The 25,378-nt window shown below is 42.0% G+C and overlaps 1 protein-coding gene across 2 annotated transcripts in view; it reads left to right on the top strand.

Moving 5' to 3' along the window:
* Window positions 1-24,964, top strand: part of ERCC6 (ERCC excision repair 6, chromatin remodeling factor) — a 71,451-nt gene extending 46,487 nt beyond the window's left edge. For both annotated transcript variants that reach the window (XM_029245785.1, XM_029245786.1), the window contains exons 9-21: window positions 5,041-5,211; window positions 5,907-6,083; window positions 10,597-10,713; window positions 12,425-12,520; window positions 14,776-14,991; window positions 15,461-15,571; window positions 15,956-16,075; window positions 16,476-16,570; window positions 17,169-17,314; window positions 17,400-18,101; window positions 19,647-19,851; window positions 20,478-20,556; window positions 21,698-24,964. In XM_029245785.1, coding sequence (XP_029101618.1) covers window positions 5,041-5,211; window positions 5,907-6,083; window positions 10,597-10,713; window positions 12,425-12,520; window positions 14,776-14,991; window positions 15,461-15,571; window positions 15,956-16,075; window positions 16,476-16,570; window positions 17,169-17,314; window positions 17,400-18,101; window positions 19,647-19,851; window positions 20,478-20,556; window positions 21,698-22,120 — 2,658 coding nt within the window. In that variant the 3' untranslated portion in view covers window positions 22,121-24,964. The remainder of the gene's footprint in view (window positions 1-5,040; window positions 5,212-5,906; window positions 6,084-10,596; window positions 10,714-12,424; window positions 12,521-14,775; window positions 14,992-15,460; window positions 15,572-15,955; window positions 16,076-16,475; window positions 16,571-17,168; window positions 17,315-17,399; window positions 18,102-19,646; window positions 19,852-20,477; window positions 20,557-21,697) is intronic.
* Window positions 24,965-25,378: the final 414 nt, after the last annotated feature.

Raw genomic sequence — 25,378 nt, 5'->3', positions numbered from 1 at the left:
TTCATGTGCCTGTGCTCCACTCCGCTCTCCCTGCTGCCTGACAGTGTGATTTATGGCTGTTGTTTTCTACCAGTCCACTGTTTGCCCTCTAGGAGGGATTGGTCTCCTGAGCCTCCGTAATAACAGCAGCACTTTCACAGACATCTTTTAATGACAACAGCACTGCATTCAGTAAGTCAGGCTAATTGCAGATGTACCCTATTAATTGCAAAAACTAGGAGAGGTTACATATTTTACAAGCTTTTAATTTGAAACCGCCCGAGATGATTTGTCTTAAGTGTTTGGATAGAGACGTCCATAATATTCAACAATTCACCATTATTGAAACTCCGGTCTAGGCAGTTACAGAATTCTGAAATTGAATCAGGTAAAAACAAATAGTCTTAGATGTGTTTTTACCCAGTGGCTGTTAAGTGGAGGTTATGTTTTCAATGTGGACGTTAAAAAATTTTCTTACTCTTTTTATAAAAGCATCTTTGATTCTTATCATCATACATCTTTTTGAATATGGTAGAAATTTTGTATTTCTATAGTTAACGTTACAGAATTTTCCAAATAAACTTCAATTCTTAGACATGTCGAAGAAGCTAAACATAACTCTGGTGGTATGTATTTGAGAGGCATGGCACCTCGTTTGTTTAACTGTGGTAAAGTGATGTCCCAAATCCAGTTCAGGGTGGCGTTCCTTGGAGGGTAGTGGAATGACTGTGGTGAGTCACTGCATCTAGCAGTTAGGAGTTCCAGGGTCATGAGCAAGTAGATCCACATGGGCAGGGTTTCGCTGTGATCCAGCAGACAGTTTATAAAGGTGAGTGGTAATTTCACTTCTGCTGTATTTCAGGCCCCAAACAGTTGTCGTTGTTTTACTCTCCCATTTCTCTCTGGGCACATAGCTCTGTGCCTGGAGTAGCACAGGGCACGGGGCATTCCTGTGTGTCGGTTTGCTGTCGTTCCACGCCCTACCTGCTTCAGGACTTCTGGAAGCCACTGCTGTCCCAGGAGGAGGAAGAGATGGGGATAGAGTTGGGATAGCTGCCTGCCCAGACTCTCAGTGGAAAATTCAGATGTGGAGGAGCTATTGAAATCAGCTCTGGCTTCTAAAAGTCTCAGGACTGGTGGGATGCGTTCGAGGTGGAACAGTGCATCTCCCGACAGCCTGCTTTTCTTCACTGGACACTAGCCGCTGTGGCAGAGCTGGTGGCAGTGGAATAGCAGTGTAATCAGGGAGAAGTGGGTAAGGCGAGGCATGGGAGAGTCTATACGTGTGTTTGTAAGGCTGTGAGCCTTGAGGTATTTAGTGCTGCATTCATCATAGGTAAAAAAAAAAAAAAAAGTCAGGAAATGGTTAAATCAGGTGTGGCCCTCGATGTAGTATTGCATAGGCGCGGAAAATCATGAATAGGAAGATGGCAAAACAGTAGTCATATTAATAATACAGCTCTCACCTGTTGAGCCTTTACTAGTACCAGGTGTTATAGCTCTTAACTCTGAAGTTTTGAGTGTATTATGACATGAGAAAAGTTTCTCTTTTCCTCTTTCAGAATTTTCTTGGCCATTGTTACACCCATTTATATTCTATTGAATTAAAAAATATTTTAACCCTTGTTTATTAAGATAATATTTTTTAAGATGTTGAATTTTATAAAATTTGTATGACTATGATTACATGAATTATTGTATTAGTTTTCCTAATATTTAGCTATTCTTCTATTTCTGTGATGCCTTGTTAGCTTAATATAGTGCTAGGTTTTATTTATAAAGTAATGAATCTCTAGTTGGGGAGTACACACACTGTGTGAGTATGTTGCTTCTGTCAGTTCTGAAAACAGGGTTTTGCTAGCCTTCTATCTTTTTCTGTATTTTTGAACCGTTTAAATAACAGGATTGATTCCTACTTCACTCGTAAAACCCTTTGGGTCCAGTAGACTTCTGGTGGGAAAAGCATAACATCCTTTTCAAGTCCTTCAGCATTGGTCTGATTGGTTTGTCTCATTTTTCTGGGTCCATTTTGGTGCTGTTCCCGTTCTCTGTCAAAGCTCAGGCTCTTTGGCGTTGGACTGCACGTGGCATCGGCTCACATTTTGTGTTCTCTGCCCCTGTGGTGGCTCCTTTAATGTTTTTCATGCTGCCCATCTGAGTCTGTTCTTCGGGCTGACTTTCCAGAGGTCTGTCTGTTTTTTGGTCTTTTCAAAGAGTTACTTAGTTTTTTTCTCTATCAATTCTACCAGGTTTTGTCCTTAAGCTTCACTGATTTTTGTTTTTATCTTACTGTCTCACTGTCTTTATTTAGCCAATTGTATTGGCTGCTATGTGACCTGATAAGCCACAGTTTTCCCCTCTGTAAATTGGGGGTAAGGACCTCTGTCCTCTCTCAGAGTTGCTGTGAGCACTCAGTCTGTGATGAGCATGAGGCGGGGAGCTCTGCCGCCTGCTCTTGTGCAGAGTGCGGGGTCCTGAGCACCTTTCTTCTCCCACCAGGGAAAGGAGCTGCATTCTTTTAGTGACCGCACCCCTGCACCGGCTGGAGGTAGCATGCTGTTCATAGGCCATCTCTTGCTGGTTTATTTTCTGTCCCTGCCCAGCTAAAGGTGGAATTTGTTCTTTTTTTCTGTCAAGCGTGACTGCTAATTTGGATCAATGCAGAATTCCAGGGTCTTTGCTTTCCCCCTAGAATTATGGAAAGATTTGCCCTTCGTTTTCTGACGTATTTAGTGTTGCAGAAAAGATATCCAGCACAGATTTCCTTTGCAGGGAATCTTTTTTCAGTCTGTTTTGTTCTGACTAGAAGCTACAGCATTTTCTCGTTTTCCCTTGTTTTGGGGATTCAGACATCTAATAGGTGTGTACCCAGATGTATGGCTGTTTCGGTGTTTTGTTCTATAGACTCTAGTCTCTCCTCAGAAGTTTTTTCTATCATTTTTAAAATCACTTCTTTTATATCCTTTGTACTCTGTCCTTCTTGAATTCATGTTATACATCATCAGAGCTCCTGGATTTGTCTTTCTTGTCTCCTTGGCTTTTCTCTCATTTCCTTTCGTTTTAAAAAAAAACCGTTTTCCATCTACTGTGTTGTTTTTAGTTGAACAAGGATTGACACAAAGGATGTTTTGGAAAAATAAAAATTGGGTAAGTGTTTACATGTTATACCTTTTTCTGGTCTTCTTATGAGCCCTCCTCCCCCACAGTAGTGGACATTACTAGTCAGTGTTTACGACTTACAGATTAATGAAACATAAACTTCCACTGCTGATAATGTATAATTCTGTTGTATATATTATGTTTGTGTACATATTTATAAAGTGCCTTAGATTGTATCATGATTGAAAGGTTGATATTTTTTTAATTTGTAAACATTTTATTATATTTATTTTTCCTTCCAGCTTTATTGAGATATAATTGACATACAGCACTTTAGAAGTTTGAGGTGTACAGCATAATGATTTGAGATACATACACCATGAAATAATTATCACAGTAAGCTTAGCGAACGTTCATCCTCTCATATAGATACAAAATTAAAGAAATAGAAAAAAATTTCCTGTGATGAAAACTCTAGAATTTACTCTCAACTTTCATACCTAACATATAGGAGTGTTAATTATATTTGTCATGTTGTATATTACATCCCTAGTACTTAGCTTATAACTGGAAGTTTGTACCTTTTGATTGCCTTCATCCAATTCCTCCTCCCCCCCATCTTCCACCTCTGGTAACCGCAACTATGATCTCTTTTTCTATGAGTTTGTGTTTGAAGTATAATTAACCTATAACACTATGTTGATTCCTGTTACACAACATAGTAATTCAATATTTCTATAGGTTTCAAAATGATCTTCATGATAAGTCTAATTATTATATGTTACCATACAAAGATGTTGCATAGTTATTGACTACATTGCCCCGCACTGTACATTTCACCCTTGACTCATTTATTTTGCAACTGGAAGTTTGTACCGCTTAATCTCCCTCACCTATTTCTTCCCTGCCCATCCCGTTTGTTCCTGGTACCTATGGCTATTTCTTTCTTTTCTTTTTTAACATCTTTATTGGAGTATAATTGCTTTACGATGGTGTGTTAGTTTCTGCTTTATAACAAAGTGAATCAGTTATACATATACATATGTTCCCATATCTCTTCCCTCTTGCGTCTCCCTCCCTCCCACCCTCCCTATCCCACCCCTCTAGGTGGTCACAAAGCACCGAGCTGATCTCCCTGTGCTATGCGGCTGCTTCCCACTAGCTATCTATTTTACGTTTGGTAGTGTATATATGTCCATGCCACTCTCTCACTTTGTCACAGCTTAACCTTCCCCCTCCCCATATCCTCAAGTCCATGCTCTAGTAGGTCTGTGTCTTTATTCTCATCTTACCCCTAGGTTCTTCGTGACCTTTTTTTTTTCCTTAGATTCCATATATGTGTTTTAACATACGGTATTTGTTTTTCTCTTTCTGACTTACTTCACTCTGTATGACAGACTCTAGGTCCATCCACCTCACTACAAATAACTCAATTTCGTTTCTTTTTATGGCTGAGTAATATTCCATTGTATATATGTGCCACATCTTCTTTATCCATTCATCCGATGATGGACACTTAGGTTGCTTCCATGTCCTGGCTATTGTAAACAGAGCTGCAATGAACATTGTGGTACATGACTGTTTTTGAATTATGGTTTTCTCAGGGTATATGCCCAGTAGTGGGATTGCTGGGTCGTATGGTAGTTCTATATTTAGTTTTTTAAGGAACCTCCATAGTGTTCTCCATAGGAGCTGTATCAATTTACATTCCCACCAACAGTGCAGGAGGGTTCCCTTTTCTCCACATGAAAGGTTGATTTTATTTATTTGTTTTTTGGCCACGCCGCATGGCATGTGGGATTTTTGTTCCCCGACCAGGATTGAACCCATGCTCCCTGCATTGGAAGCGGGGAGTCTTAACCACTGGACCACCAGAGAAGTCCTTAAAAGGTTTGATTTTAAGAGCCATCCTCATTTAACTTCTTATTTAAAACTGTCTTTACCATTTTGTCATCATTTTAGGAGAAACTAATTCGAGATATTGCTCATTGTCATGGGATTTTGATCACTTCTTACTCCTACGTTCGACTGATGCAAGATGATATTAGCAGGCATGACTGGCACTATGTGATCTTGGACGAAGGACACAAAATTCGGAATCCAAATGCTGCCATCACTCTTGCTTGCAAACAGGTGTGACCTTTAATAACAAGGAGGGTTTCCAGGTGGATAATATTTAATTGAGAATAAACTCTGCTTTTAGTAACAGACTTATTTAATCTTTCCTTGTGCTTTTTTTTTTTTGTGGTACGCGGGCCTCTCACTGTTGTGGCCTCTCCCGTTGCGGAGCACAGGCTCCGGATGCACAGGCTCAGCGGCCATGGCTCACGGGCCCAGCCGCTCCACGGCATGTGGGATCTTCCCGGACTGGGGCACGAACCCGTGTCCCCTGCATCGGCAGGCAGACTCTCAACCACTGCGCCACCAGGGAAGCCCTCTCCTTGTGCTTTTGCATAAGGAATTTGAAATACACATTTTGCCTTAATGCAGAACACTTTTCATTCTTGCACTTAATCATGTTTTCTAAAATTCTAATTGTTCACATTACTTAATGTCTCTTATAGGGATTAGTTGTTAGAATGTAACCAAATCCAACTCTAGTCCATAGTCTTCAGCTTGAACAGTAAGAAATTCTTCCCTATATATATATTTTTTTAATCTATGTGTAATTGAAGAATTAAAGTTTCATAAAATGCGTTTTAGAGGAGACCAAAAGAATATGTAGTTGTGTTAAATAATAAGATTGCATGGGAGTGTTTTGGGGTAGGGTTGGTGATCGTCTGCTAAAAGGTGTATTTAACAGAAAAGTCCTTGCTTTCCCCGAACAGTTCCGCACCCCTCATCGCATCATCCTGTCTGGCTCACCGATGCAGAATAATCTCCGTGAGCTGTGGTCACTCTTTGATTTCATCTTCCCGGGAAAGTTGGGCACGTTGCCCGTGTTTATGGAGCAGTTCTCAGTCCCCATCACCATGGGGGGGTATTCAAATGCCTCCCCAGTACAGGTAGTGTATCAGGCAGGTGACACTTCTGGTGTTTTAATATTTAAAACGTTCCTACTAAATACTATACTTTGTAGCCAAGTCATTCAGAATGTAAGGGAAATGACCAAGCTTATAAATTGCTATGTGATAAAAAAAACAAAATTATTTTTGCTTGATAGCGCATAATTTTCCAGATGAGTTTTTAAAAAATCATGTAAAATATTCAAGAGCAGTCAGAAATTATGAGATAAGAGTGAGTCACTTCTGGACAGCGTGTAATAGTGCAAATTGGGTAGTGCATCTTATAAAGTACTTTACAAGCTTAGCAAAGGGGACACCAGGGAAGACTTAACAAGACGTATACCCTTTAACCTGATCCTGGGAAAACAGGTTGGGAAAAGTGGGACATTCTAGGTTAGAGCAACAGTATAACGCAGCCACTCTGTGTGACCATGAGCAGTGAGGAGACATGCTTGACTGGACTGGAGATGCTTTTGGAGGAGTTGCAGGAAAGCTGTGGATGCTGGCAGTGGGGGCCTTGAAGGGAGGCAGGAGCGCTTAGGCAGGGAAGAGCCACTGAAGGTGTTTGAGCAGGAGGCTGGGAGCAGGCTGTTCTTGGACGGTTACTCAGGCTGCAGGTAATTGTGGGAGGGAGGCTGGCATTGAGGGACCTGCAGGAATTGTTGGGGGTGAGGGTGATGAGAGCCTGGACCTGGATGTGGGTGATGGTCCTGAGAAAGCAGGTCTAGAGCAAGAGTCCCAAGTGGCGTTTTCTAGGCAGAACAAACAAGATGTGGAGGTTGGTAAGATAAAGGAGATTGGTGGGAGAGTGGTGAGCTTGCTGTAGCTAACCCCTGAGGCTTCAGGCCTGGTGACTGGTAGAGTGGGCTTGTCACAGACAGGAACGTTAGGAGGTGAGGCCAACTGGAGGGCGGTTTATGGAATTTGGGGGCAGGCTCTAGCCTCCATGAGAGGCTGGGTCTCTGCACAGCTCTCAGGTGGGGGCCTGTACCAGCCAGGTTATGACTGAGCCAGAAATAAAATACATAACTAGAAAAAGAATTTTAGACCTTTAAGATTAGAGGACTGTCAAAAACCATTTTAATACCTTTAAAATTTTGAGATTGAATGATTTTTGATTTTTAATTAACTTTTACGGGAGCTGTCTTCCTCCACTGAATCTCGGTTATCCTTCATGTATCTTGTTCTTTTTTTTTTTAACTCTTTATTTTGGAATAATTTCAAACTTAACAGAAAGTTGCAAGAATTGTAAAAATAGCTCCTAGATTCCCTAATTGTTAGCATTTTGCTAACATTTTGCCATATTTGCTTTATCTTTCCTTCCCTCCCTCCTCCTTCCCTGTCTCTGTCTCTGTCTCTCTGTCTCTCTCTCTCTGTCTCTCTCTCCCCCCCCCCGCCGTATATACACACACACACACACACACACACACACACACACACACAAATTTATGCTTTTTTTTTCCTGAATCATCTGAGTAAGTTGTAGACACGATGCCCCTTTTCTCCAAATCCTTTAGTGTATATTTCCTAAGAAGAGGGATGTTGTCTTACATAACCATGGTATAAACATCAAAATCAGGAGGAAATGTAACATTGATGTAATTCTGTTATCTAATCTATTTGTCATGCACATTGTGCCGGTTGTTCCAGTAATTTCCGTGTCTGTTTAGTCTCCTTTAATCTGAAGCTGTTCCTGTGATCTTCCTTTTGCCTTCATGACTTGACATTTTTGAAGACTACAGGCCTATTATTTCATAGAATGTGCCTCACCTTGGGTTTGTTTTCCATTCTTTGTGATTGGAATCAGCTTATTCCCTTTGAGCAGGAATACAAAGAAGTGACCTGTCTCTCAGTGCTTTACTCGTATCTGGAGGCACATGCTGTTGGTTTGTCCCTTCATCGGTGGTGGTCTGATTACTGGGCAAGGTGTTGTGTGTCAGACTTCTAAACTCTTTGAAGCTACCACTTCTCCTTTATAATTAATAAGTCATTTATGGGGTATACTTTGAGGCGGTGCAAATAGGGTCTGTTTCTTCCTTGAAGTCCTCGTTTCAGAAGTTTGTGCACTTATCTTTTTCCCCTTTTTAGACTGTAAAGTCCTTGGGAGCAGAGGTACTGCTTTTATTTGCTCCTTTTTGTTTTAAGTCCATAGTTGCCATGAAATAGTGAATCCCAAGAAGGTAGTCTGTCAGCAGGTATTTTGTGTGTCAGGCTGGGGCTAAAATGATGGGAAATGGCTGACAATCAGAGCCTTCCCTGGAATAGCATTCCTGGTCCAGTGGAGAGTGTGCAGGGGGGAAAGTGGTAAACAGATGATCACGGTATAGGGTAATGAAGACTGTGCTCAGGGGAGACAGCCAATCCAGAGCTTGTGGGAGTCAAGGCAGGCTTCCTGGGTGGGGATGGTTAGGATCTAAAAGGCTGAGGAGGGTGAGGGGGAAGAACATTAACTACCCAAAACATGGACGCCCCTTGGATTTGTACATTGAGCCTGTGCAGGGGATTTTAGAACTGAAAAGAGCCCGAGGAGTCATCTAGTTGAGCCTCCTCATTTCATGCTCAAGGTTATTATTGAGACTGAGCGTTTTGGAGACTTGCCTAAGGTGACTGGGCTCTGGGAGAGGCAGAACTGGGGAGGAGTTATCACTCTGCCTCCTCGGGAAGAGGAAGGAAGCATGAGCAGGCTCAGCAAGGTGTCCATTTTCCATAGCTGTGGGGAGGTGGAGTGACGAAGGAACACAGTTGGATCCTCACTGTGCATTTTTACTCACAGAGAGGCAGACACAAGAAGCAGAAGGGAATTCAGTATAGAATTGGCTCGAAAGTTGGACTGGAGAATGTGGCGTGACGTCAAAGCTAAAATAGGGTTTCTTGGTCTTCCCTGCTCTCACATCCCCACCCCAGTTTAGAGCTTAAGATCTTCCTCTGGGGAGAGTGGGGTGTGAGAAACAGACCCGTCCCCAGCCACTCTGAGCTCCAGCCCTTGCAAGTTCAGCACAAGTGGGCTGGGGGCGGGTGGACTTTCCAGAAGGGTAGACGGGCAGGAGAGAGCGAGCTGCCAGGCCACGCACCAGCCCAGCCCTGGGTTTCCAGCGCCATCAGCATCTCACTCATTCTTCGAGAGGAGAGAAATGGAGGTAGACGTGAGCATGTGGGCAGAGTTTCCTTAACACGCTGTATATATTTTTAGGAAGATTTTAAATAATGTACTTGCTTCCTTGGTAGGACTGCAATGTCTTGTTAAAATTTGAAATTTATCTCAGCATTACAAGCCATAAAGTGTACCTGATTATCATCTTCTGGTAATTTTTATCAATTTCTGAATGATATATTTACAGGGTTACCTGTAACCAAAAGTCGTTGATGAATAGAGTTTCTTTGTTATTGTCTGCTGGTCCAAGTAAAACTGTTTTTTTGTTTTTCTGTCTTTGATTTTGCGGTATGTGGGCCTCTCACTGCTGTGACCTCTCCCGTTGCGGAGCACAGGCTCCGGACGCGCAGGCTCAGCGGCCATGGCTCACGGGCCCAGCCGCTCCGCGGAATGTGGGATCTTCCCGGACCGGGGCACGAACCCGTGTCCCCTGCATCGGCAGGCGGACTCTCAACCACTGCGCCACCAGGGAAGCCCAACCATGTTAATTTTTTAACTTGAATTTTTCTGTGTTTATTCAAGCTCTTTTAATTATTCATTTTGCTGATAACTTTCTTAAATTTAAGCTTTGGTTGGAAATTTTCTTGTTCCATTAAATAGTATTTACTAGGTTGTTAAGCCTATTTAGATTTTTTTCAAAGTATCAATAATTTATTGAATTCTTTGCCTTTAAGTGAATTGCAGAGAGAGTGGTTTCCTGCACTGTGGGTCTTTGTTTTTCTCTGGACAGTTAATACCCATCTCATGTGGCTGTGCTCCATTACAGAGCCATATGCTCCATTTTAGGCTGGAGTGACCTTTCATTTCTGGGATCATAGGGCTTTTCTTGAACTTACTCTCTGAGTCTCCTGTGGGCAGTAATCTCTGCTTATTATCTGCTGTTCCCCTTGCTGCAGCGTTTCCCTGAGTTAGTGTTTGATCTTCAGTCTTGCAGAGTAGCAGTTCCTTTGTGGCTATTGGAGAGTACAAGATTATAAACTGAGATTTGTTTGAAAGCAGTTTTTTTCCCTAGAGGGGGTCAAGCATTGAATAAATCTCCACTTTAGGGTTTAACTATATAATAATAATTAAATAGAGGTGGAACAGGGCACAAAATTACCAGTTGTTCTTTCGTACATTTTGGTTAATGAGAAGTTTTGTTTTGTTTTTTTTATTGATGATATTATTATGAAAGCTACTGCGTCCTGGAGTATATGGAACTTAAAGTTTTACAAACCATTTTCCTACTGTTTCCCACAATTTTGTACAACCATTGATCATTCTTTTAAAAAAATTTTTTTAAGCATTGGAATCAATTGAGAGGTAAGAACAAATGTGTTCCTCAGATGCACAGTAATTGTTTCCCCTTTTCTCTTATTAAAGGTTAAAACTGCTTATAAGTGTGCATGTGTTCTACGAGACACCATAAATCCATACCTACTGCGGAGAATGAAGTCGGATGTCAAAATGAGCCTTTCTTTGCCAGATAAAAATGAACAGGTCTGTAAATACAAGAATTATCAAAACATTCCTAAAGCACAGGTGTACCTGGCATTCACCCTGCTTTTCACACACAGAATAGGTGAGGCTAACAGGTGTGGTCTCTGGTGCTGTGGGGCAGGCTAGTCTACCGCTGTATATACCTGCCTACGACAGGTGAGCCTGCTGGGCTCAGGAGTGACTGGAGGGTGGGGAAGTGGAGGTGGTCATTGTGCACATCCTTTCAGGGAGTTTTCCCCCTCAGTTTTTTTTTTAATTTATTTATTTTTGGCTGCGTTGGGTCTTTGTTGCTGTGCACGGGCTTTCTCTAGCTGCGGCGAGCGGGGACCACTCTTAGTTGCGGTGCGAGGGCTTCTCATCGCGGTGGCTTCCCTTGTTGTGGAGCACGGGCTCTAGGCACGCGGGCTTCAGTAGTTGTGGCTTATGGGCTCTAGAGCACAGGCTCAGTAGTTGTGGTGCACAGGCTTAGTTGCTTCGCGGCATGTGGGATCTTTCCGGACCACAGATCGAACCCATGTCCCCTGCATTAGCAGGAGGATTCTTAACCACTGCGCCACCAGGGAAGCATCCCCGTCAGTTTTTGGGGCATCTAAGGTGTGGAGCACTGATCTGAGGAAGATGAGTGGGTTTTCAGATCTGGTGCAAAGATGAAAGGGTTGTCCTGGATCCCTTGTAGGGACCTACTGGTCTGAGAATAAAGGAGAACAACCAGGTGTGACAGATGAAGAAATAGATACATTTTACAGAGTGAAAATTAGGAAATCAGGCCTGATAGCTTCAGTTTCTATTTCTGTTTTTTTGTTTTTGATGTTTTTAAGTAGAGGTGGAGACACAGGTGGTGGGTGGGTGGCTTGGGGAGAGTGAGGAGTGTTGTCACGGCCATCTGGGTGTGAGCAGGTGCTGAGCGGGGGGTGGGGGTGGGTCCTCTCTAGGATGCCGCCCTGGTGGGGCTGTCTCCAGCGGCACTCAGCACTTACCACAAAGGAGTGGAGAAGGCAGGCAGTTGAGTTCCTCTTCATTTGGAAGTTTGCAGGGCAGATGCAGTGGGTGGCAGAGGGGTAGATGAAGGAAAATACCGTGGGTTTGTGACTAGCCGAGGAACATAGGCCGTGAAATGGTGGCAGTGGTCTTAGAGAAGGAGAGGAGGGTTGAGAGGCAGAATGTCGGGGGGTGAGGGGAACGTGGGGGCGTGGGTTAGTAGACGCTGTTGGGCTGGCAGGGTAAGGGGTTGTCATAGGTGAGTCTGGTAAACTTGGGGATGGTTTAGAACTCCAGGAAGGGGAAGGGGTGTGCCAGGTAAGGTTAAGGTTCCTGGTCAGGTTTGCTGAAGTGAAGAGTGGGTTGAGGGGATTGCGAGCTGAGATGGTCTGAGCACTCGAAGGCTGGGATGGAGGAAGCACTGTGCACCTGGTCCTGAACTTCCCCATGAGCAGGAAGCCAGGCTTCAGGGACTCCCGGGATAGTGGGGTGGGGACCATATGCCATGGGGACCAAAAAGTGGATGGAAGACAGAAACGGAGGGGGCTCTTGAGAGGAGGGAGCTCTTCTTTGCTCAGCTCTGAGATGTGGCTTCCTTTTGTTTTGTTTTTAATAGGATGTACACTGAAAATTACATACATTGTGTTCTTTTGATTAGTAAATTTTGTTACTATTTTAGTTATTTTGTTTTGTTAAGTTTTTTTTTTCAGCTCTGTTTTTATTCTCCCCTTAGGTCTTATTTTGCCGTCTTACAGATGAGCAACATAAAGTCTACCAAAATTTCATTGATTCCAAAGAAGTTTACAGAATTCTCAATGGAGAGATGCAGGTCAGCCAAATAATAGAAGCTGGAGAAAGAATTGTGGACCAAGGAAAGTGGGGGAGGAAAGGAAACTAGTACTAGTCAAGGATTCACTGTTATTACCCTCTTGAAAATATTTGGGTGTGAACCTTCCCTTCATTTGAAGCCCTTCCAGAAGTAAGAGAACACACAGTTGGAGCATGCTCCCTTTTTATCTGTACTGCAGCACTGTTACACTTGAACCCAGCACTGCATGGTCTAGTGGAAGAATGCACTAGACAACAGGGTCTGTAATGGTGGGTCCTACAGGGATTGCTGTTCCTCTGTAGCCTGTCGGGAGCAGCCCCGGACTGCTGGGCTGCACAGAGGAAGAATTATTGTTATACATTTTTGTATAAGTAATAACATTTTAGTTATTGGCCATATTCAGCAATATATGTGGGTAAACGTCTCTTCATTCAGCACATGTAGTAAGTTTATCATCAGCTTTAGTCAAAAGCTTCACGTGAACTCTTCAACTTCTTTGTGCTTCAGTATCTTGAAGCGTGAATTGTATTTTTATTTGACAGGTAAGACTTCCTTAGTCCTTGGTCCATCCTCGTTGGAGGTACAGCTGAGCAGCATGGGATGCTCGGAAATACACTTTGCTGCCTCCTGCATGGAGACAGATAGAGATGAGTGTGGGTGATGAGGCTGCCTGTGTTCCGTAGTATCTACATGGTTTTTCCTCCAGATTAAGGCATTTTCGTTCTTTTACCCAGCTCTTACTATTTGTTTCATCTGTCATTGGCATCTCTAGGAGGTTTTGAAATCATTCACATTTATTCATCTCTCCTGTATCTCCCCTTAACTTATCTTCACGTGTCTCCAAGTTGTGAAGCCTTAGGTGGTCTAGATCAGCACTGTCCAGTAGATAGAGAACACAAGCCACATGTGTGATTTTAAATTTTCTAGTACTCACATTAAAAAAGATTAAAAAGCAAAACAGGTGAGATCAACTTTGATAATATATTTTATTTAGCCTGATGTATCTAAAATATTTTAATATGTAATCAAAATTTTTAAACTACTGAGATATTTTACTCTTTTTTGTACTAAGTCTTCAAAATTGGGTATTTTACATTGGTAACACATCTCAATTTGGACTACACACTTCACGTGCTCAGTGGCCACACATAGCTTGTGACTGCTGTGTTGGACAGCAGAGATCTCCAGGAAGAAAGACAAGTAACAGATGACTCTGGGGAGTGGTGATGGGGTTCCTGCTTTGTTCAGATCGTTTATCGTTTATTTGTTTAACTGCTTACTAGTTAAAACTACCATACTCTTTGGTTTTTGGCTTAATTTATGATTTATCTTTTTCCACTTGAGTTTTTATACTGGTGAGTGTGACTTGAGTCAGGGGTGAGACCTGTGAAAGATTCCCTCTTGTTGGGGCGGGCGGGTGGGCTCTCTCACTTTGGGTCTCCAAGCCCTTCTGCTGCGTGAAAAGTCCTGCACGTCATTCCCATCCGTAGATTTTCCACGTGGGTATGTTTCCTGATAAACTAATGTAAAGGTAAAGGGAATTTCAGCCTCTGACTCACATGTTAAAATACAGAACTTCTAGTGAGCTACTTAGGAGTACAATTTTTAAATGCATTTGTTTGTAAAATAGATGCTAGTGGGAAGCATCCGCATAGCACAGGGAGATCAGCTCGGTGCTCTGTGACCAGCTAGAGGGGTGGGATAGGGAGGGTGGGAGGGAGACGCAAGAGGGAGGAGATATGGGGATATATGTATATGTACAGCTGATTCACTTTGTTATACAGCAGAAACTAACACACCACTGTAAAGCAATCATACTCCAGTAAAAATGTTTAAAAAACTAATAAATGCATTTGTTAAGTTACATGATAGATTTCCCTAAATTTTAGATGGGCGTGATGTTTCTTATTTATATTTAAAAGGTGAGCCAGTTTTTTATATACTGTGAACTGCATACTTTTTTTTTCTAGAGGGAAAATAAATCATCAGCAGTTGAATGTGACCCTGGTAGATATGTTTGGTCCAAAAGGATTTTTTTTGTTTTTAGAGAACGTGCCCTATCAGGAAAAGAAGATGTGTAAAGGTTGATTTCTTCCAGCTCCTAATATGCTGTGGTTAGGGAGGAAACTAAGAAGCTGGTGAAGAATTACTTTTTAATCTGTGTTACATATCAAACAGCCTCCTTCCTTTCCTTCCGGAGTGAATAGTATTTTACGTGGGGTAATCTGAGTGCACATAATTCTTTTGTACCATAGATTTTCTCTGGACTTGTAGCCCTAAGAAAAATCTGCAACCACCCTGATCTCTTTTCTGGAGGCCCCAAGAATCTTAAAGGAATTCCAGATGAGGAACTAGGGGAAGATCAGTTTGGACACTGGAAACGTTCTGGGAAAATGATAGTTGTTGAGTCCTTGTTGAAAATATGGCACAAGCAGGGCCAACGAGTATTGCTGTTTTCTCAGTCCAGACAGGTGAGTATACAAACCTCATACAAGAAACAAGTTGGTTCTTTATGACTCACAACCATTATTCAAAAAATGAGATATTGTCTAAAATACTGATTCCAAAGGCAAATCCACCCATTGACCCTGAAGTGGCAGCCTGCAAAGCTCTTTGGGAGATGGGACCTTTCTCTAGAGTTGGTGCCCAGAAGTCGGCTTTTTAAAAAAGGTTTATTACCATGTGATTATGGGGTGCAGGTGAGTTTGGGTCTGAACTCAAATAAATGCTGTGCTGATTACAAAACATGTAAGAATTAACAGTATGGAAATACCAAAAATATTCTTGCAGTAATTACATTTATCTTCCTCGAATCAGGAAACCCCTTTTAATATAAGCCTTTTGGGAAGGATGTGACTCTTTACACAAGTGTGGAGTACTCACTGGAGATGTACATTTGATTTTTAAACTCTTATATCCTCCACCCCTTTTCCCAAACAGATGTTGGACATATTTGAAGTATTCCTTAGGGACCAAAAGTATTCCTATCTCAAGATGGATGGTACCACTGCGATAGCTTCAAGACAACCACTGATTACAAGATACAATGAGGTAACAAGTGAACAGAATGATGAAGTCACATGGTGCTACTTTGTGCGGAGGGGAAAGAAGGAGAGGTCTGCACCCACAGTGCTACATCTGGGATTGGGCAGTGGGTGCTTTTAACTCAGTGCATTTCTGGATTATTGGGATGTGTTGTGTTTAAACAGAGAATGTGTATTCCTTCTCGAAAACCCGGCTTTAAATATTGCTAATATAATTGATATTAAAAGTAGAAGCTGTGAGATGGGATCTTGGCTGACCAAAGGTTTCTGGGGCATAACCCATTGCTTGTATTGGGAACAGGCTTCCGTGTGGAGAATATGTAAAGGCAGAGGTGAAGAGCTGTAACTAGTCTTCCATGTGCATACTGAGTGTTGTGTGTCTTACCTCTAGGACACATCCATATTTGTGTTTCTTCTGACCACTCGGGTGGGTGGCCTAGGAGTCAACCTGACGGGGGCAAACCGAGTCATCATCTATGACCCTGACTGGAACCCAAGCACAGACGTGCAGGTCCGTTTATTTTGTTTAAAGGAGCGTGTTGGTGACATACTATCTGATGGCTTGCACTCGGGAGCGTCCTTCGGTGCCACGTTACCCTCAGCATATAGCTCACATCTTGGTTGTAGCTTGTCTTCAGCTTGGAGTAAGGGTCTTCACGGTTTTCCCGTAGCAGGCACACTAGACATGGGTAAAAAGAGAACGTGGGAGGGGACAGACACACATTGTTTTCCAGGTAGAGTTGGCTAGGTCTGTTTTGTCACCTGCCTGTTTATCTTCCTTAATAGGCCTTGGTTGTACTTAGCCTCATTAGCCAAAATTCTAATTTCGGGAGTGGAAGGAAGCGACCGGCTATTAATCAGTGCTTATCGCTGAGAAGGGCCCTTGTTGAGCTGCATCTCTTCTACCGTAGGCCCGGGAGCGAGCGTGGCGGATAGGCCAGAAGAAACAGGTGACGGTGTACAGGCTTCTGACCGCAGGCACCATTGAAGAGAAGATTTACCACCGGTCAGTACACGTGGCTGTGCTCCTTGACCGGAGGGTGCTCTCCTGGTTGCGGGTGTGCAGGAGGGAGAGGCACGCTGCCAGGGTTTGGAGCAGGGAATTTTTAAAAAATAGTACTTTAAGAAGTCTTGGGACTTCCCTGGTGGTGCAGTGGTTAAGAATCTGCCTGCCAATGCAGGGAACATGGGTTCGAGCCCTGGTCTGGGAAGATCCCACATGCGGCGGAGCAACTAAGCCCGCGAGCCACAACTACTGAGCCCGCGCTCTGCAACAAGAGAAGCCCCCGCTCGCGGCAACTAGAGAAAGCCTGTGCACAGCAACGAAGACCCAACACAGCAAATTAATTAATTAAAAAAAAAAAAGAAGTCTTTCCATCTTAGAGCAATAGTTGCTGTAACTGAGCAATATGTGTTTTGGTTTTTTTATCTTGTTTTTTTTTCTTTCTCATTAAAATAAGCTTAGATGTCTTATTGTGTGTTTTTTAAAAATGTCTTTGAACCTGATTGTTTTTCTACCTTATTAATAAACGATTACTGTATGTTTAGAATTCTGAGGTACAGCTGAACATTGTTTCATACCAGCTTGATTTCTATCTTTTTAGACAAATCTTCAAGCAGTTTTTGACAAATAGAGTGCTAAAAGATCCAAAGCAAAGGCGATTTTTCAAATCCAATGATCTTTATGAGCTGTTTACTCTGACTAGTCCTGATACATCCCAGAGCACTGAAACAAGTGCTATTTTTGCAGGTATTCCATAAAGTAATTTAACTTAAAGTAACGAAATACATAAGAATTATGCAGTATAACACTAGCATGTTTTTCCCTTTCACAGGAACTGGTTCAGATGTTCAGACACCCAAACGCCATTTAAAAAGAAAACTTCAACCGGCTTTTGGAACAGACCAGAACATTCCAGTAGGTAAAAAGTTCCCTGGTTCTAACACATCTGCAAACGTTGCCACGTCATCTGAAGAGAAATCTGCAGCTCTAGGACCTGAAGTGAATGCAGTAACTTCTAATCTAGGTGATCCTTTGAAAGATGCCCCTCAAACGTCTTGTAGTCTAACTAACAGTGAGAGGCTTGGAGAAGAGACAGGTGCAGTGTCCAGACTGCAGGATTCCTCAGTGATTCATGGAAACAGGGAAGGTTCAGATTCTCCAAGAATCAGCAAAATGTACAGGATGTCTGGTGAGGAAAGCATCGATGAAAAGGAGGGTCTTTCTGATAAAAGAGAAAGCTGCCGGGTTCAAACAGAACCTCTTTGGGAGAATGAGCAAACAGAAAATAATTTTTATAAGCACAAGTCGAAAACGAAACATCATGTGGCAGAAGAAAAGACCCTGGAGAAACATCTGAGGCCGAAGCAAAAGCTTAAGAGCTCTAAGCACCGCAGAGATGCCAAGTTTGAGGGAACTCGAATTCCGCACCTGGTGAAGAAGAAGCAGTACCGGAGGCAGGACAATGAAACTGAGAGCGAGCCCAAGGAACGCAGCCATGACGACTACGTCCTGGAAAAGCTTTTCAGAAAATCAGGTACTCCTTTTGCTGACCTTGCCACAGGTGTGCTAGGAATAGAAGTGAGGGGGCCACTTCTAGCGGAAGCAGCCTTTCCTGACAGTGCAGGGTGTGTGGTCAACTGGAAGTATTTTTCCTTCTAAAACTCAGATTTGAAATGTATTGGCATTTTTGAAAATCATTTTCGCCTCTCTTTCCTAGGAGAATTTGAACCTTGGGAGAACAATAGGACTCGACTTCTAACCACATACAGGAGGGGTGCAATGCTTAAAATAGATTTGTACTACCTGAACATTCATAGGTGATTTCTCTGCATGCTATATTTATCTGATTTAACAAACACAGGAGAGTAAAGTGACAGATCATGGGGGAGAGAGACAGGGGCATGGCCAGAGGCAGGCACTCTGGAAGTAGGAAAGCTGGTAGCTAATATCAAGGGAGAAAAATTAGGAAAGCAGACTCAACAATTGCTCAGGACCCTGGAGGGACCGGCCAGCCTGCACAAATTAGTCATCCCTGGGACTGTCTTACTCAGGTCTCACCAGTCACTGTGTTCCCAAGGTGACAGCCTTGACTTTCCAAAGATTGCAGAATCGGTTTCTGTTCAGGAAAGCAGGCTTACATATGGCATCTCAGAAGGAAACCACCTGGGCCTGATGCTTTCTTGTAAGGTAGTTCATTGGTAACTTGCTCTGTTTTTTTCTACAGTTCTTGGTCTATTTTCCTAAGAAAAATTATCTGTCTTGTCTAGTTTTCAAGTTTATTTGCATGGAGGCATAGAAAATACTCGTAATAATTTTTTTTAAATTGGCTTCTTTTTCAAGATAATTTCCCCCTTGTCATTTCTAATTTTGTATATTTTTCCCCCGTTTCCTTTGTCAGGTTAAGCTAGTAGATTGTCTATTTTGTGATTTTTTTTCCCAATAAACCAGGTTTTTGATTTATTAATTAGATCCATGGTTGTTCTCTACCTCATTAATTTATGCTTTTATCTTCAGTATTTTCTTCCTGTTGCTTTTGGTTTTGTTTTGATGAGTTTTTTTGGTCCTAATTTTTATAAAACTGTTTGACTTGGAATTCAGTTCCTTTATTTTTGTTTTCATTTTTATTGATAGACATATTTAGGGCTATGCATTTTCCACTGATGACTGCATTGGATTCTTCTGATATGTAGTGTTTCCATCATCATTACTTTTTAGAAATTCTGTAGTTTTATTTTATATTTGTATATTTTCCCCCTTCAATAGAGAATATATTAGTAGAAGATTTTAAAGTTTTCCAGGTAACAGTGAAGAATTTATGTTGAAGTGTGGTTATTAAAGCATTATGCTTTGATTATACAAAGCAGTGACAGTTGATAGTCCCTCCCTCGTCGGGTAGAGATGCAGGTGAAGAGCAGCAGCATTTGTAAAAGTTCCTGGGTCCTGGTGATCACGGGTGAATAGCAGCTAAAAACGTTCATGATGTTTCCTCTACCCACAACACACTAGCCTATACAGAAGAAAACGTGTGATTATGTACGAGCTGAAATAACATGTTCACTGTTTCCTTTGCTCTTGTCAGTGGGTGTGCACAGCATCATGAAGCATGATGCCATCATGGACGGAGCCAGTCCAGACTACGTGCTGGTGGAGGCAGAGGCCAACCGTGTGGCCCAGGATGCCCTCAAAGCACTGAGACTGTCTCGGCAGCGGTGTCTGGGAGCAGCATCTGGTGTTCCCACCTGGACCGGCCACAGGGGGGTGGCTGGTACACCAGCAGGAAGAAAGTAAGAGGTTGCCACCCTGCCATGCTTGTGAGGAGGCCAAACCTGCTGGGCTGGAAATAAAATCAGGGCAGGCGGGGATACCTCCTCCCGTTTATCTGAAGCAATAGAAAATCTCTCAGGGAGGGATTGGGTCAGCCAGATGTATGTGACTTGGGGAAAGACTTTTATCATCTTACCTTCTTCTTTGCTTTCATTCCCTCCTTTCCAAAGCTGATTTTTCAGGGAAAGGAGAAATCTGTTTTGCTTAAGAGGTGATGTCATAAAAAATAGTAAGAGGTACAGAATAACGATTAAACTTTAATAAGATGATTAGCTAGGTTTCAGCAATCAGTAATTACTATGGTATTCAGTGTGCTCTTTTAGAATAGTTTCCCTACCTAGAATTCAAGGGTAGTAAGTTGAGCAAGGATATTGAGTGGTTTTTACTTGAGATGCAGTAATAATTTCTACTACTTTACTAGGAGAGTAAAGTATGGGAATCTCAGGGGATAGAGCAGAAGCATCATGGCTGCGAAAGAATAACCGTGCAGAAGAAAATTGCTCCAAGAGGAGTTTAGTTGTTGGAAGGGCATTCTCATCTGTCACAAAGTTACATTTTATCAACTATGACTCTTTTCCGTATTTAGGAGAAGATTTGGTCAGAAAAGGAACTCCAGCTTCTCTGTGCAGCATCCCTCTTCAACATCTCCAAAGGAGAAATGCCAGGTAATCTGATAGCCTATCAACTTTTCATTTGTGAGATCTACTTAATTGAATTGCCATGAAGATTTCACTCGATTCTGCATGTGAAGAGCGTCACTGGCACAATGACATCTGATGTTTACATTGTATGTATGCACTTTCATGCATTTATGAAGTACTTTTCTGTGAATTTAAAAGGGCCAGCGAACTTCCTAGAAAAGACAAAGTCTTTAACCCAAGATCCATAGTAGAATCTCTGTTTTGTCTTCCAAAAGTTCATATAAGGATGGGTGATGTGTGAGTTGCTGCCCATACCGCCTGCCCCATCCGGAGGTGAAGTACTAGCTCCAAGGACCACTGCCCTCTAGACTAAAGGTCTAGAGGGCCTTTATTGAATGTTGTTTGTAATTTCCTAGCTGCCAGAGCACTGTGCCCTTCTCTGCCTGTCCTACAACCCCGAAGGCCTTGAGCGCTTCACTGAGAGTAAATAGTAGGCCATACTCTTATCATTTAATACTTTGTTTTTTTCTGCTTAAGGGTCATGTTACTTATAAAATTTGAAAACTCCCAGGTTCAGATTCCTGTTTTAGATTAATATGAACACATTTAGGAATAGAGAATCTTTTTTTTTGACTTCCTGTGTTATGTTCTTTTAGCAGTAGGAATGTGAAGAAAAACTAGATTTATGTAGCTGTTCTAAGGAAACTCACATGAGGTGTAAAGTAGTAAAAAGATTTAAAAGTGAAGGAAGTACAGCTCTGATATTGTTCCTTATCCCACGGTGCTCAGATCCGGGAAAATCTGGGAGGAAGAACAGTAAATGCCCACAGAGCTCGTACCTGCTGGAGACGGTTTCCCTAGAAGCCTTCTTCGGAAGCCCGGCCCCACCCTCTCTGCCCTCCCTCCACTCGTCCCTCAGGATGGTGACGAAGCAAATAGTGTAGTTTTGGGTTTTTTAGGAAATGTTTTCTAAGAGTGGGTGCATTTAGACACTTGACTCTCCTCCTTTCCCTTTCCATTAGATGGTGTATCATCCATTCTCCATCAACCTCAGTGCCCTGGGCATGTGTATTATCTTATGGCCCCTCAGAGCATTTGGAGAAATAAGTAGTGGGAGCGTAAACTGGAGATTAAATATATCGATGCACTGGTCTTCTTTCTCCAGGACAGCACTATGAAAAAGGATGGAAAAGATAATGTTTCGGAGCATTTTAGAGGAAAAGTTGAAGATGCAGAGCCTTCATCCGGGGCCCTCACTTCATCCTCACTGTTGGCCAAAATGAGAGCTAGAAACCACCTAATTTTGCCAGAGCGCTTAGAAAGTGAAAGTGGGTACCTTCCAGAGGCTTCTACTCCTCCGCCTTCCAGCATGGAACACGATGACCTTCTGGTAGAAATGAGAAACTTCATTGCCTTTCAGGCCCAAGTTGATGGCCAGGCCAGCACTCGGGAGATACTGCAGGAGTTTGAATCCAAGTTATCAGCATCACAGTCTTGTGTCTTTCGAGAACTATTGAGAAATCTGTGCACTTTTCATAGAACTTCAGGTGGTGAAGGAATTTGGAAACTCAAGCCAGAGTACTGCTAATCAATATTACCTTCTGAACTTTAAATTGACTTTTTCTAGTGGAAATTTCTGATTATTAATCTTAAGATTAATAATCATGTTTTGTCAATGGAAGTTGGCTGCATTTGATGTTTACTTTGAATGATAGCTACCTCATAGTTAAAACTTTAAGGAGGAAGAAGTTCTTCTCTGAAACTTAAAAAATACCTGGATTTCTTTTTTTTTTTCCAAATACCTGGTTTCTTTTTTTTTTTTTTTTTTCCAAAATTAATTATGAAATCAGGGACCTAACTGTTAATCCTTGGAACACATTTGTTCTTTTACCCAGAAGATGCTGTCAGGGAGTACATTACTACTCATTTAGAAGTTTATAGACCAGAACTCTCAAGAATTCTTTTTACTGGTGCTAAAAACATGTCTTATATTCAGTTAGACCTGTTCAGTAAATCAGTTCGTCAGTATCTGATAACAGAATTGTTTTTGGTACCTAGCTTTTAAATGTTTAAATCGATCATTTGCCACCCAAAAAAGAGATCAGACTTGTTACCTTTTGAGTCCTATTAGTTGCCTTTAAACGATCTTCTGTTAAGGTACTGTTAAATTGACAGGTATTTTTATTAGTAAAGCATGGAATAGCTTGATAGTAAATGATGAGACATGTATTTTCAGAAACTTGTAGTTTTCTCAGTTTACAGTGGCTTTATTTTAAGCAAAGGGCACCTTTCCCCCCCCCGCATAGTGAATAGTGGTTTTAGGAAAATATATGTTATCTTAAAAAAAAAACTCAAGCAGAACCAAAAGTAGGTACAAATAAAACCACCAACGCACACACGCACACGGACATTGCTCCAGACCACACCCGGATATGCCATCATCACCACATAGTGAGCACCATTCCAGCCCTCTCTCTGCTTACATCCTGGACGGGAACTTTGAACCTTTTTTACCTTACTCATTGTCTGTCTTTCTAAGGATGCTGGTAACTTTATATCAGACATCATTGTTCTCCTTCTTCTGTCCAGTCATCTTCATCTCTCTTTTCCCTTTCCGTTCGACGTGACTCTCCTGTTTTAGAGGTTTGGTTTTCAGCTGCATCTGTTTCTGGCTGTTGTTTATGTGTTAGAGTTTTGTGATGATGTTGTTTTGATCCTTAGTTTGTTTTCTTAGCGTTGTTTTTCTTTCCTTGTCATTGTTTTATCATCACAGCTCTGAAGTCCTGTTTTCTGAAGTTCATTGGCTTCCTTAAATGTCTTCTAGAGCTGTCACGGTGCAGTTTGTTTCTTAGAGTTGTTTCCTCTGGCCTGCTGTTTTCACTCTTTCTGATTTTTCTGTATTGTGCTCTCCTTCCTCCCATGCTGTTTCTTTACATCTAGCTCATGCTAAAATCAGGCAGCTGGGTCCAGATCTCCTGTATGCTCTTCCCTGCCACCCAGAGAGAAGGGGTGTGGGTTTGGAGGTCGGGGAGAGCCTCTGCTGGGCAGCATGCAGCTTTTGGTTGGAGGACTTGGGTTTTACTTTTCTGTTCTGAGATTTTGTTAAATGGCTTGGGCCATGAATCCTTCCCCTTAGATTAGGAGATGTCATTGTCAGAGTCATAACTCCCACCAGAATTTTCTGCTTCTTTTTTTGGATTCTGGCTTTTTAATTTTATTCTGTTTTTAAAGTGGTTCGGTATTAGAGGAAGAAGATTCTGTTATTTTCTTCATTCTGCCATCATTATCTAGAAATAATAGAGACTTTTAAACAGGTCAGTACATCCTAAACTTGACTACTTGGCTCAGAAGGGAGTCAAAATTAATGACTTTTGTTTCTGGGAGGTTCTTTTTTAATTTTTATAATCAAGTCATTAATTGAAATGTAATCTTCATTTCAATTAAGAAAATTGCATCCCTTTTGTTCTCGGATTAAAGTACCGATGCAGTTCACGAGTGCGAAGTGCTTTGGCATCCTAGCTCTGTTGTGTGAAATCTAAACTCTAGCAAGCTAGGGAAGTTGTAGCCTTCTCATCAAGTAGAAAATGCCAGCAAAAGTTATGATACAGTCACAGCAAGGTGGCCTTCACGCCAAGCCTTGTCTCAGCTCTGCCACCAGCTGAGACCTTGGGTAGCCACCGCCTTGCCTGTGTCTCAGTATGGATATCTGGAAGCATCGTCATCGTGCCTCTGGGTGGAGAGACTTAGAGGAAGATGCTCTAAGTCATGGTTTTAACAACATAGAGTAACTTTTTCATTTAGATAATATCTAACTTTCGGAACTTTAAAAGCTTTGTACAATATAGATAATGTATTTAAAATGTTATATTGGTATTAAGCTACAATAAAGGATTTTAAAATTTTGTGAAATTTTAAAAATTCCTTAGTTAATACATGAATATACTATCACTCTTTAAAAATTTTCAAGCCGTACTCTGCCTCCCCACCCCCTCTTGTTCGTGTTCCAGAGATAAGTACTGTGTTTGGTGTGTATTCTTCCAGGCTATTTTCCATGCCTTTACAGATGCGTGCAGCAGACTGCTGCTGTAATGTCTGTTTTCCCCTTCTCCTTTACTGATAAGATGCCTGCTTTTTACCTGGACACGTGGCTGCTCAGCTCATGACTCTACTTGCCAGCCTCCCTTATGGTTAATTGTGGCCACGTGACCAGGCAATGGGCTACAAAGAGAACATCCAGACTGGGCCCTTAAATAAGGAATTGGGTGTCCACTCCATTCGGCATTCCCCTTTGTGCTGGCCGAGATGCCTGTGGGAGCTTAAGCAGTGACATGCGGTGGGGAGAGGTCGTGCGCTGAGGATGGAGACGTTGGCCTGCCAGTCTTGAACTGTTTCCCTTTCGCCCGTTAACTTAAGAGCAAAATAAATTCCTGACTTGTTTAAACCACTGTCTTTTGGAGTCTTTTTGTTACAGCAGCTGGTTTTGTTTTATATGTGATTTACAAAAATGGGATTATCATCTTTACTATTTTGCAACTATTAACTTTTCATTTAACGTTATATACAACACATCCTTTCGTTGCTCCAAGTATAGCTCAACCTTCATGTAATTGCTGGAATTAAAATTAGGTGGATTTTTTATTTTAACGGTTGTAGTGAAAGTGCTTCCTTCAATTCATACTCCATAAAAGGACCATTTCTCCACACCCTTGCCAACAGTAGGCCGTATCAATCTCAGAAGTTTGTTTTCCTAAACAATATTGTGGTTGAAAATACCTTGTTTTAACTTGAATTTCCCTGATTACTTATAAAACTAAACATTTCCATGTTTTTTGGCCATTTGTAGATC

This window comes from Monodon monoceros, unplaced genomic scaffold (assembly GCF_005190385.1).
Source record: "Monodon monoceros isolate NGI ecotype Baffin Bay Population unplaced genomic scaffold, NGI_Narwhal_1 Super_Scaffold_4, whole genome shotgun sequence".
NCBI classification, from domain to species: domain Eukaryota; kingdom Metazoa; phylum Chordata; class Mammalia; order Artiodactyla; family Monodontidae; genus Monodon; species Monodon monoceros.
Note: the sequence above shows the minus strand (reverse complement) of the source record. Positions and strands in the feature narration are given on the sequence as shown.